This window comes from Ammospiza nelsoni, chromosome 19, assembly GCF_027579445.1.
Source record: "Ammospiza nelsoni isolate bAmmNel1 chromosome 19, bAmmNel1.pri, whole genome shotgun sequence".
NCBI classification, from domain to species: Eukaryota; Metazoa; Chordata; class Aves; order Passeriformes; family Passerellidae; genus Ammospiza; species Ammospiza nelsoni.
Window position 1 is genome coordinate 4891658 of NC_080651.1, and position 13122 is coordinate 4904779.

The 13122-nt window shown below is 42.3% G+C and overlaps 1 protein-coding gene across 3 annotated transcripts in view; it reads left to right on the forward strand.

Annotated features, from left to right (window-relative positions):
- Positions 1 to 3634: 3634 nt before the first annotated feature.
- LOC132081807 (myosin heavy chain, skeletal muscle, adult-like) overlaps positions 3635 to 13122 on the forward strand; it is a 43304-nt gene continuing 33816 nt past the window's right edge. Inside the window, exons 1-25 of one of the 3 annotated variants that reach the window (XM_059485728.1) lie at positions 3635 to 3841; positions 3930 to 4073; positions 4165 to 4321; positions 5636 to 5663; positions 5761 to 5875; positions 5969 to 6061; positions 6160 to 6223; positions 6308 to 6406; positions 6513 to 6616; positions 6690 to 6828; positions 7522 to 7640; positions 7738 to 7887; positions 8214 to 8384; positions 8863 to 9172; positions 9300 to 9370; positions 10017 to 10104; positions 10198 to 10315; positions 10473 to 10596; positions 10679 to 10815; positions 10919 to 11174; positions 11664 to 11906; positions 12002 to 12178; positions 12264 to 12409; positions 12497 to 12587; positions 12678 to 13067. In XM_059485728.1, coding sequence (XP_059341711.1) covers positions 3635 to 3841; positions 3930 to 4073; positions 4165 to 4321; positions 5636 to 5663; positions 5761 to 5875; positions 5969 to 6061; positions 6160 to 6223; positions 6308 to 6406; positions 6513 to 6616; positions 6690 to 6828; positions 7522 to 7640; positions 7738 to 7887; positions 8214 to 8384; positions 8863 to 9172; positions 9300 to 9370; positions 10017 to 10104; positions 10198 to 10315; positions 10473 to 10596; positions 10679 to 10815; positions 10919 to 11174; positions 11664 to 11906; positions 12002 to 12178; positions 12264 to 12409; positions 12497 to 12587; positions 12678 to 13067 — 3741 coding nt within the window. Of the gene's footprint in view, positions 3842 to 3929; positions 4074 to 4164; positions 4322 to 5635; positions 5664 to 5760; positions 5876 to 5968; positions 6062 to 6159; positions 6224 to 6307; positions 6407 to 6512; positions 6617 to 6689; positions 6829 to 7521; positions 7641 to 7737; positions 7888 to 8213; positions 8385 to 8862; positions 9173 to 9299; positions 9371 to 10016; positions 10105 to 10197; positions 10316 to 10472; positions 10597 to 10678; positions 10816 to 10918; positions 11175 to 11663; positions 11907 to 12001; positions 12179 to 12263; positions 12410 to 12496; positions 12588 to 12677; positions 13068 to 13122 lie in introns of those variants that run through there. The other 2 variants (XM_059485730.1, XM_059485729.1) reach the window with 2 other exon arrangements.

Genomic DNA, 13122 nt, shown 5'->3' on the forward strand with positions numbered 1-13122 from the left:
GCACCCTAAGCTCTGCCCAGTTGTAAAAAGAGTTCTTTTATCAGGAAATAAACACCACAGTAATTATATTTCACTCTGCAACAGAATTGGGTTTTTTTTAAGTTACAGGAGAAAATAAACAATCACCCCAAAGAAAATGAAATGGAGAACGTTTTAATAATTTTGCTAATGGGAGGAATGAAATAAAGTTTTACAAGGAGGAAGCACATGGTGAAGAGCCTTGGTGTCTTACCCAGAGAGCAGCTTGTTGTGTGATAAATTTGGAGCTGTTGGAGGGGGAGAATGTGTCTCTATCCCTATTCCAAAATATGCTAAAATTTCGAGGAAGAGTGGGATGCAGTGGGCTTCCAACCAATTCATGAAACCAGAACAGGTGCCCTATTGGGTTTCTCCCATTTTATTGTTGCTTACTGTAAAGTTTAAGGACTGAGACCAAGAAAGCAAAATATTGGCACTGCCCTCAAAAAGTGAGTTGAGGGAGGGGTGCTGAATTCATTTGTCAATAAAGCCACCAGCCTTGCTGCACTGTAGTTCTCTTGGTTTCCCCATAAGCCCTATTAATGCCATGGTATTTCATTGGTCACCTGGCAGTCCTGTGATATATTAATGGATTCTTAAGTAGGAGCTTTCACTCTGTTTGGAAGCTTCACAAGTTCATCTATGAGTTCCCCATGATTTTTGGACATCTGTATTTGAGGACTGAGAAGGAAAGAAATCTGCCATGAGACTACTAAACTGATGAGAAGGGTCTAAAATCAGCTTCATTATGGGAAGAACACTTAAGCTGAGAAATAACAAGGGAATAGCTGCAAGCGTAGGGATTTTACAAGGAAGAAGGGGAATGTGATCAGAATTATGGAGGTAATGTAGGACAGTGTGCATCACAGCAGCATAGTCATGGGACAGTATGGACTGTGTAGGAAGAATACACAGGGGAAATGAGAAGGTTTTATGCTTTATGTCAAAGTGCTCCTCATTTGTGCAGTGCTCCACTGTGGGGCTGCAGACATCCTGTTAGAAACAGGAGGAAAATGAGGATGTTGTGATAGAGTCTGTTATGGGCCACCTGAAAGAGACAAAGTACTGAAGGGATTTCCACAACTAGTAGAAACTCAAGTCTCCTCTGCCTTAGGGATGTTTTCAGCCATGTGGACATCTGCTGTGAGGGCAACAGCATCAGGCAAGCTCTGACAGAAATTCTTGGGCAGGCTGATGCCAATAGCCCAATGTGAATTCTGGACAGGCAAAACTGAATATTGGAAGCAGGGATGAACTTGTGATAAACATGATCCCAGATGGCACCTCAGACTGCAGCAAATACATGACTGGATGAAGGATCCAGCAGAAATCTGGGGAGATAAGCAACAAAATTACCATTCTGGGCTTTGTAAGATTGAAATTCATTGCATTCCAGGAACTGCTAGTTAGCACACCCTTTGCAGCAGCTGTGAAGAGAAGAGACTGCTCAGGAGAGATGTGCTTTAGAAACACAATAATATTGACTTCTGGGGGCTATTTTAACCCTTCACAGAATGCTACATTACATGTATTGTCGTAGATCAATTCTAAAACAGATTTATTTTCAGCTATGTCCACAGCTGTATTCAAACCAGGTAAGTCAACACTGCTTTTCTTTCACACCCTTCTTAGTGATTTCTACAAGCACTCACTGGCAATGAGTACTAGAACCCAAAATAACATCTGCCCATAATGTATGGAGCAGTTGTAGTCTCCTATGGGTGTTATATGAGTTGCTTGAGCAGTGTGGTAGCCCCTTCTTTATTTAAAGTAGGTATTTCTGTCCTGAAAGGACAGCTGCTGAGAAATGAGGAGATACTTGGGGAAGAGCCTGAAGCAGGAAACTTGAGGAACCTGAATTCCCTGAACAGCATGAGCATGGAGAAATTTAAACACAGGACATCAGTGCTGGACATGGCAAGAGCTGTAAGGAATTCAGCTTCCCAGTTTTCATCTTAGTAGATTTTTCTTGATCTTTGCAGCAAGCAATAGAGCAAACCTTGACATCAAACTTGGTTGTGCTTTTGCAAATTTATATTGAGCACTCTTTCACTAATGCCTTTGATGGTGATACTTTAAGCAACCTTAACTCATTTGCAACATTTGATTCCTCAACAGTCAGCTCAGGAATCTATTCAAGAGCTCCATATGAAAATAGTCTCCCATTACTTGGGATTAGGCTCCCAACTCACTTTTTCCAAATAATTTAAGCTATTGAGAGTGTCATATACAGAAAACTCAGCTGCAATAGAATTTTACTTCATGCTTTTTAGAAAATACCACAGAAAAGTGGTTCCCAACATTATTTGCTAGTTTTGGACATATTTTCCCCATTCCTCTCAATGCATATGTTCCTAAAGCATCATAGACGTTGTCATCACCATTACATGACTTAAAAGTTGTGGTATAAACATACCAAGGAAACTACCATGGGTCAAGGAGCAAATCACTGAGAAAGGCAGCAATAGAACCATGCAAGTTCTCTAAGTGCCTTGAGTAGTCCAGATTCTCTCCTTAACACTCTTGACAAATTATTTATAGATGTATTCACATAGTCAGTAAGATATAAAAATGTTCTAATTATATCATTCAAATCAAGTGACAATTATGCCCTTAGTTTGACAGACAATGCTTGGCCAAAAATGGTTTGCCAGAAATGTTTTGACCGAAGAAAGGGGGACCATCTGCATCATCTGCAGGCGAGACACTATAAAATCTGCCAGAGACAAGCCTAGCCTGTCTCTGCAGAAGGCTTCCAGGTAAGTGCATGCATTTCATGAGCTTGAAGAAAGAGGATCACATCCTTGCAATATCCTGTTTCATTTCTTCTTTCTCTAACAACCCTTTCCATGAGGGAGTGCCCATGTGAACTAAAATTTTCAGTGTAATTTTGATGCATGCCTGTATTTTGAATCTACAGTATGTTATGGAATTCTGTTCAGCAATAAGAAACAACTGCCATTCCTATTTTACAGGGTTGGCCATATACCAGGATACAAGCTGTTACCCAAAGGTAATACGCTGAATAATTCATTCCTAATCTATATTCTATGACACAACTTTTAAAGAGCTGCACAAATTCTCTTCATAAATCCTCTTATATTCCAGCTGAATTTGCTTAGGCTAGATCGTTGGAAATAGGGAAGATCTAAAAATTGAAGTAATTTTTTATCTTAAATAGAAAAGGTAATCCTTTCAGCAAGAAAGTACTCTCTTGAAGACTCATGACTGATAATTAAGGACCCGAACAGAGAGTGATTTTTCTATTACTAGATTCTTTTATGAGAAAAACTCAAACCTTGTCTGAATTCAGGGTGACTTACCAAACTGTACTCAATACTCAGATGGTCTGTTTACTATTACAAGATTTACATGTTGTAGAAGTCTAAGTCTTATTCTTGAGTTTAGACTATGGTACTTTTAACTTCAAATCAACGTGGATTTAATTGGTGTCTTTCAAGAGTTTATTTTGGAGACTAACTAGGAATTATTTGCTAAAGAGCAAGGAGCAAGGAGCTTTCTCATTGGTATTAATTGTATTATTCTTCTTAATGACCAATAACATTTTGCTCTTCACAAGGCACCTCTGCTGACAAGCTTTCATTAGAGGAGAGCCATGGCCTCTGGAGATGCTGAGATGGCTGTTTTTGGGGAGGCAGCTCCTTACCTCCGAAAATCGGAGAAGGAGAGAATTGCAGCCCAGAACAAACCTTTCGATGCCAAGTCATCTGTCTTCGTGGCTCATCCCAAAGAATCCTTTGTGAAAGGGACAATCCAGAGCAGGGAATCGGGAAAAGTCACTGTCAAGACTGAAGGGGGAGAGGTGAGTCAAAAACAAGAGTCAAAGACAAAATTTGATCCCCACTTTGAGATTTTAGGCGATACATGTGGATCTTTTGTTTTCTTTGCAGACCCTGACTGTGAAGGAAGACCAAGTCTTCTCCATGAACCCTCCCAAGTATGACAAAATCGAGGACATGGCCATGATGACCCACCTGCACGAACCCGCTGTGCTGTACAACCTCAAAGAGCGTTACGCAGCCTGGATGATCTACGTAAGTGGCAGCAGCAGCTTCCTCTGGGCAGCCTCAGGAGCTGCTGGGCCAGGCTCAGGGCAAGGCAACGTGCTGTGTCCCTTCCTTGCAGACCTACTCGGGTCTCTTCTGCGTCACTGTCAACCCCTACAAGTGGCTGCCGGTGTACAACCCCGAGGTGGTGTTGGCCTACCGAGGCAAGAAGCGCCAGGAGGCCCCTCCACACATCTTCTCCATCTCTGACAACGCCTATCAGTCCATGCTGACTGGTGAGTGCTTGATTTCCTTTGAGCTGCTATTGAAATTGTCTATCTGTACAGGAAAATTTAGGGTATTATCTGGAAATACAGTGCCACACTTAAAAAAAAAAATTGTGTGTGTGAAATTAATGGAAGATTAGTGCACTTAACTCTAATGGTCTGTGAGAGCTGAGTGTCAGTGCTCTCATTAGAATCACTAAGGACCTGGACATAACCTAGAGGGTGTAAATTCACTGGAAAGAAATCACCTATTTCGTTGTGTATACCTTATGCCTATAATGCAATCTTACATATATGGATGGACTTGTGTATGTTAATCATTAAATTAGTCTCAGATGGAGAGTACAGGGTGCGGTTAAATGATACATATCCTATAAATGATATACATACTATAAATTTAAATCTTCAAGCATCAGTGCTGACAAATAAAACAGAGAGGTGTACCTTAAAGAGGTATGTAAACCTCACCTGAGGCATTTAATATGCAAATGGATTTCATGACATAGATGATGGCCATGTGATGTAAATTACATACAGCTTTTAATGATCTCTGGAACTTGTGCACTGGTCTGTAGCTGCATCTCTAAATCCATTGCACTGTAGAGTGAAAAGTAAGCTTCGTAAAACAATATAAAGGAAAAAATAAAGCTTTTAGCATTTAAATTGGGCGACTTAAAAAAATTTCTTGCCACTTTTCCCTCTTCCTTTCACCTCTTATTTTCTCTTCCTTATCTATGCAATGAAACAAAAGGTGTGCAGGATTTTAGAACTTCTTCTCCCGTTCTTTTCTTAGACTCTGGGAAGTGCATACAGAATAGAAAAAAAAAAAAAGAATGTTGTTGATGTGTAATCTCAAGAATGCATAATTTCTGTATATATAGGGATTAAAAAAATAGAGGTGAAAAAGGATGAAAGATGTTGGTCAGATGTTCTGTAATTAATGATGCCTTAAGATTTTGATAAAATTGTTCTAGAGACTTTTAGCTTCAGAAGAATTTACATACAAAACAATTGCAACTTCAATATTTTCATAACCTGTACTTGCCTGTTAAAAAAGAAATAAGTAACTTGATGATAAGACAATGTCAGGAAAGGCATAAGACTACTGAAGTTTCTCTGCAGTGATTCCTTTATATAGAACCAGTTGCTAAGAGCTGCAGTACTGCTGACCACATCAAAAGTACCCACTAGAATTCCCTGGGCACTTTTTGCTATTTTCTTTTCCTGGATCCTCTGGAAGCTTCAGTTCTTATTTTTCTCCTAGTTCTTGAATTTCTAATTTGTCTTTTCTTATGTCTGTTTCTCACCTCTGTCTCTTCACAGATCGGGAGAACCAGTCCATCCTGATCACGTAGGTACCCCCCTGCGCGGGTCCCTGCGGGGCTGCCCGGTGCCAGGGCCCCTCCTGCCTGACCACGCACCCTCTGCTTCCCTCTTGGCTTTGGCAGCGGAGAATCCGGGGCCGGGAAGACTGTGAACACCAAGCGTGTCATCCAGTACTTTGCAACAATTGCAGCCAGTGGAGAGAAGAAGAAGGAAGAACATGCGTCAGGCAAAATGCAGGTAAATTAGTTGATACATGGTGGGATCAATGCTTTTCTTTGTTCCTGACATGATTTTTGGAAAGGATAACTAGCACTGATTATCACCCTGCAGGGAACGCTTGAGGATCAAATCATCAGCGCCAACCCACTGCTGGAGGCCTTTGGAAATGCCAAGACTGTGAGGAACGACAACTCCTCACGCTTTGTGAGTTATTAATTGGTACAGCTGTCAACACCAATTTGGATATTCTTGCTATCCAGACTGGTAAAATAAATCTCAATTGACTTTCCTGCTCTTTTCAGGGTAAATTCATCAGAATCCATTTTGGTGCCACAGGCAAACTGGCTTCTGCTGATATTGAAACATGTAAGACACTATTCTGGCCTGATCCCCCTTCCCTCCAGCCTTCCCGACTTCTTGTGCTTGACTGTGTCCTACCTTCCTTGCCAGATCTGCTGGAGAAGTCCAGAGTCACTTTCCAGCTCAAGGCGGAAAGGAGCTACCACATCTTTTATCAGATCATGTCCAACAAGAAGCCAGAGCTAATTGGTAGGAAAGATCACTAACTTTTTTTGAAGGAAGAGCACTGAGCAATAGTTCATTGTGTTATCTGGAAACTAAATTAAGCTTGTTTTTCTCCTTCTGTTGCTTTCAGACATGCTTCTCATTACCACCAATCCTTACGATTTCCACTTTGTAAGTCAAGGGGAGATCACAGTCCCCAGCATTGATGATCAGGAGGAGCTGATGGCCACAGATGTGAGTAACTTTACCAAATGATCATCTGGTGCACTTGAGCCCTGCTGTATGTACATTGTGTTTCTGCTGCCAGAGTGCCATTGACATCCTGGGCTTCAGTGCTGATGAGAAAACAGCCATCTACAAGCTGACAGGGGCTGTCATGCACTATGGGAACCTGAAGTTCAAGCAGAAACAGCGTGAGGAGCAGGCAGAGCCTGACGGCACAGAAGGTATCAGCAGAGTCAGCAACCTTTCCAAACAAGATAGTCTTTATTACAGAAAGACTTAAACAGATTTCAGGCTTTAAATGTGTAAAGTAGTTGCTCCATGACTAATTGCTCCATGACTAAATGCTCCATTTGAGGCATTTATCTCATTTAATGATACCTGTACTTTTTACTCTGTGACTACTATAGAAGAGATCCAGTGTACATTGACAGTAAGCCAGGAGACTTGCATGTCAATTGCTGTAACTTTGCTAATCATACTTAAGGTGAAATACACCTTGCAACCTCTGCTGTAGTATGGAGCCTAACAAGACAGAATGTTCTGCTTTTCTTCACCGTTACCTGCTGGAGAGAACTCTGACGTGTACTTCATTAATCTCTGTCACAGTAGGAGCGACAGTCCATGTCACCATCTTTCTGAGTGATAAATCCTCTTGCTATATGACTAGAAAGTTTAAAGTTTCATACTGACATCTGCAAGAGGATAAAGACAATGATGTCTCCTGAAGAATGTTTGCAGAATTTGAAGCTCAGGAAGAGTTATAGACTCTGAGTCCCTGAACACAAAAAGAGAAATTAGCTTTTTAGCTATGACAGATACTGTTGTGCAACCTTGTGGAGAATACTATTAGGACAGTCCAGCGCTAACTTTTAGGAATTTTTTAATATCTATTCTTCTGTCTTTTCTGGTGATAGTTGCTGACAAGGCTGCCTACCTGATGGGTCTGAACTCAGCAGACCTGCTCAAGGCCCTCTGCTACCCCCGAGTCAAGGTGGGGAATGAATACGTGACCAAGGGCCAAACTGTGCAGCAGGTAAAAAAAATATGGTAATGTGGAGCATGCTGTGATGGTTCCCACTGATTGTCCTCTGCTGTGTATAGTAACCTCCAAAGCTTTCTTTATGCTTTAGGTGAACAATTCAGTGGGTGCCCTGGCAAAGGCTGTCTATGAGAAGATGTTCCTGTGGATGGTTGTTCGTATCAACCAACAGCTGGACACGAAGCAGCCCAGGCAGTACTTCATTGGTGTCCTGGACATTGCTGGCTTTGAGATCTTTGATGTAAGGAGCACAGTTTTCCTAGAATTTTTGTAGAACTATAATTGAGAATTTTGAAACATATTTCATCTCCCTACACTTTCTTGTAGGGCTTTTGGAATCATGTTTTTAATCCTGAAAAAACAACAGAATAGAAAACTAATCTTCTCATTGCTCTAAATTAAAAACCTCTCTTTTCTAAATATCCTGTAGAGATAGCAAAGAAAAACTACACAGGAAGGGGACTTGTATGTAAAATATAAGATACAGTGAATTAGGATTGTAAAAGAACACACCTTGGTATTATTGCTAATCCTTGAAATCCTTGTATGTCTTTTTATGTCTGGCAGTACAACAGCTTTGAGCAGCTGTGCATCAACTTCACCAATGAGAAACTGCAACAGTTCTTCAACCACCACATGTTCGTGCTGGAGCAGGAGGAGTACAAGAAGGAGGGAATTGAATGGACATTCATTGATTTTGGCATGGACCTGGCTGCCTGCATTGAGCTCATTGAGAAGGTATCCTTCCTGTTCAAGTTTAATAGAAATGGGGTGTTCTATGCTTGCCAAGAGAAACAAATAAGAAGCATGTGAGAATATTTTGACTTCTTCAAATATATACTCTGTGAAAGTGGCAAGCAGGTAGAAGTGGTTTTGGAGATCATTACTCAGATATGAAGGCTTTTGGTTAGAGAATTCATTGCCAAATTACAAAATGAAGTGAAAAAGGTTGTGTTCTCTAAGTACTTACCAGTAAACAGGTGTTATGGAGAGAACAGTATTTCACATTGTCATATCTATAATAATTTATCAGCAAAGGCATTTCCATAATTTTGAATGAAACAGCAACACTGAAAAAAGTTGAACTTTAGTGGATTTTCTCTGACTTAAAGTCACTATGGGAACAGCTTCCTTTTCTGACTTCAGCAACTTTCCAACCAAGAGATATCTCCTTTCTAATCTGTTTCTCCCTCTTGTTTGTCATAATCTCTCCCAGCCCATGGGCATCTTCTCCATCCTGGAAGAGGAGTGCATGTTCCCCAAGGCAACTGACACCTCTTTCAAGAACAAGCTCTATGACCAGCACCTGGGCAAGTCCAACAACTTCCAGAAGCCCAAGCCTGCCAAAGGCAAGGCTGAGGCCCACTTCTCCCTGGTGCACTATGCTGGCACAGTGGACTACAACATCTCTGGGTGGCTGGAGAAGAACAAGGACCCTCTGAATGAAACTGTCATTGGGCTGTACCAGAAATCATCTGTGAAGACCCTGGCTTTACTCTTTGCCAACTATGGTGGAGCAGATGCAGGTCAGTTTTATGAAAGTTGTATTTTTAATGTGGGAGACCTGTCAAAGAATTAAAACCATAAACACTAAACATTTAAAGTTGTTTCATGGTAATTTTAAAATGTTGTTTTTCTTTATTCAATTTGCAGAGGGTGGTGGTGGCAAGAAGGGAGGCAAGAAGAAGGGTTCTTCCTTCCAGACTGTCTCAGCTCTTTTCCGGGTATAGTACTGTATCTGTTATCTCTGAAATGTGCAGAAAGGGGGTGAGCTAATATTAAATTTGAAGGAGCTACTATAAGGGGGCAAATTTCTTTGGGAATTCCACATCAGGTTTTCCACAGTCAATTTTAACTTTGCAAATATGTTCAAAAATAAGCATTCATTCTTCAAAATTGTGGAAGCCTAATTTGTGATGGTTTTCTTTCTTATTTTTTTTTTTTTTATTTGCAGATATCATTCAGATACTCATATTTTTATGTCTTTGGGTCAAACTAGAATGGTAATACTAGTATTCCTGCATTTCTGTTGAGGAGGTGAAAATAATTTCCAAGGAGATAGATATCTCATTGTAAAAAATCCCTATTTCTTAATACTAAAGTAGATTGAGTTCTAAAGGCAGAATGTGAAAAATCTAAGTAATTTATTTTTTGTAAATGTGTGAAATTATATATAAGTTTTCACTGAACCAATAGCAGCGCTGTTGTATTTCCCTCTGGTGCTCAGTATCTTCAAATAGAAGAAATTTTTTGGTTTCTGTGACTTTATTGAAATGCTCAAAACCCAGCTTGAGAAGTTTGTAAAATCATTACCTTGGTGCATCAAACACTCGAAACAAGGAAACTCACACTGGTAACTGGTTCCTCTAGGAGAATCTGAACAAGCTGATGACCAATCTGCGGAGCACTCACCCCCATTTTGTGCGCTGCATCATCCCCAATGAGACTAAAACACCTGGTAAGAAGCCCAAGATGAAAGATACTTGCTCTGATACATCCATTCCCCTCTGCAATGCAATCTCTGCCCCTCATTTGTGCTCTCCGTTGCCAGGTGCCATGGAGCACGAGCTGGTGCTGCACCAGCTGCGCTGCAACGGCGTGCTGGAAGGGATCAGGATCTGCAGGAAAGGGTTCCCCAGCAGAGTCCTCTATGCTGACTTCAAACAGAGGTGAGAGCTCTGCTCTTGTCAGCATCATTAAAAGCAATGTTGGTTCATTCATGGGTCCATTTAGGCTGTGCTCTGTTTTCAAAACCAGTTGATGGGGTTTAGAGGCTACTGTGTGTTGCTTGGAGAAAAATAGTCTTATCTTCTTCTGATTCCACAGATACAAGGTGCTTAATGCCAGTGCCATCCCTGAGGGACAGTTCATCGATAGCAAGAAGGCTTCTGAGAAGCTCCTTGGGTCAATCGATGTGGATCACACCCAGTATAAATTTGGACACACCAAGGTACAACCCCCCCATTCACTGCCTGCCTGGGCTTTGCTCTCTCTACCTGACAGTGATGTGCTGCAATATTGTCTCTCTCAAGGTGTTCTTCAAAGCTGGGCTGCTGGGGCTCCTGGAGGAGATGAGGGATGAGAAACTGGCACAGCTCATCACCCGCACCCAGGCCAGGTGCAGGGGCTTCCTGATGAGGGTGGAGTACCAGAGAATGGTGGAGCGCAGGTACACCTTCCTCTTCTTCAGTTAAAGAGTCATTCTGCTTGGGAGGAAGTGTTGACACTCATCAGACTGAGAATATTAATTGTACATTTTAATTATGCCTCAGGGAATCCATCTTCTGCATCCAGTACAACATTCGTGCATTCATGAATGTCAAACACTGGTCATGGATGAAGCTGTTCTTCAAGATCAAGCCCTTGCTGAAGAGTGCAGAGTCTGAGAAGGAAATGGCCAACATGAAACAGGAGTTTGAGAAAACCAAGGAAGAGCTTGCAAAGTCTGAGGCAAAGCGGAAGGAGCTGGAAGAGAAAATGGTGAAACTTGTGCAGGAGAAAAATGACCTGCAGCTCCAAGTACAGGCTGTGAGTTTATTACCTTTATTTTATCACTCAGAAAATAAGTCTATACATTCAGACTGTTCTTTACAAACAGAAGATCAGGCTATAGAAGACCAAAAGTAATAAATTTGGGAAATTATATTATATGTATATGAAGCTGAGGAAACAAATTCTGGCAGTGATGTGTAAGCACTCTGACAGCCAGTGCAAAGATACAGAGAGTTTCAACTGGGAGTCAGTGCTCTTGTCTTCACAGGAAGGAGGCAAATGTAGATCCTTGACACGAGATAGAACAATGAATTAATTTTGTGGCAAAATGCAAAACACACTTGAAAGTTGTACTTGTAGATCCAGGTGTAGGAAAAGCCATCCTCTCTTTGCTTGGTAATTAGTAGTTAAAATCCTTCTGTTGCTGGAGTTGAAGGTCAGGTTCAGGTGCTACTCAGTGATTAAAGAGTCAGAGCAGAACAAATTCAAAACATTAGAATCCACAAAATTTTGTCTACCCACCAGGAAGCAGATAGCTTGGCTGATGCTGAGGAAAGGTGCGACCAGCTCATCAAAAACAAAATCCAGCTGGAAGCCAAAATTAAGGAGCTGACAGAAAGGGCAGAGGATGAAGAGGAAATCAATGCTGATCTGACAGCCAAGAAGAGGAAGCTGGAGGATGAATGTTCAGAGCTGAAGAAAGATATTGATGACCTTGAGCTAACACTGGCCAAGGTGGAGAAGGAAAAACATGCCACTGAAAACAAGGTATGAGGTAGAACCTGTCACTTGCACTCTGGAAAAACTTGTTAGAAAGTTTTAAGCGCCATTTTCTGTCTGTGCTTGCTCCCTTCTTCTCAAAGGCAAAAAACCTGACTGAGGAGATGGCAGCCCTGGATGAGACGATTGTGAAGCTGACAAAGGAGAAGAAAGCCCTCCAAGAGGCGCATCAGCAGACCCTGGATGACCTGCAGGCAGAGGAGGACAAAGTCAATACTCTGACCAAAGCCAAGACCAAGCTGGAACAGCAAGTGGATGATGTAAGCACACAGATATAGAACAGGAAGAGGACAGGTATGGAGCCCAAGCTGGCTGGCAGAGCCCTGATGGTCTTGTTGTGTTTAGCTGGAAGGGTCCCTCGAGCAAGAGAAGAAACTGCGTGTGGACCTGGAGAGAGTTAAGAGGAAACTTGAAGGAGACCTGAAGCTGGCCCAGGACAGCATCATGGATTTGGAGAATGATAAGCAGCAGCTGGATGAGAAACTGAAGAAGTAAGTGTGCCTCTGGGGCACCTGAGTGCTGGGCTGCAGCACTTGTCTTGTTTCTTTGTGCTCTAATACGGTTCACTTGTCCCAAAGGAAAGACTTTGAAATCAGCCAGATCCAGAGCAACATTGAAGATGAACAAGCCCTGGGTGTTCAGCTTCAGAAGAAGATCAAGGAGCTGCAGGCAAGTCTCTGTGCCTTTTGCCCTGCCTTGCTCAGGCTCAGCTCAGGCAGGAGGAGGGCATGGCTGTGAAGGGTCCCTGCTGTTCTGCAGGCCCGCATTGAGGAGCTGGAGGAGGAGATTGAGGCAGAGCGAACCTCTCGCGCTAAAGCAGAGAAGCATCGCGCTGACCTGTCCAGGGAGCTGGAGGAGATCAGCGAGCGCCTGGAAGAAGCAGGAGGGGCCACAGCAGCTCAGGTGGAGATGAACAAGAAGCGTGAGGCAGAGTTCCAGAAGATGCGCCGTGACCTGGAAGAGGCCACGCTGCAGCACGAAGCCACGGCTGCCGCCCTGCGCAAGAAGCACGCGGACAGCACAGCTGAGCTGGGCGAGCAGATCGACAACCTGCAACGCGTGAAGCAGAAGCTGGAGAAGGAGAAGAGTGAGCTGAAGATGGAGATTGATGACTTGGCCAGCAACATGGAGTCTGTCTCCAAAGCCAAGGTATGGAGTTTCTGTCATGTTACTGCCCTATTATACACTTCCTAATACACGATTT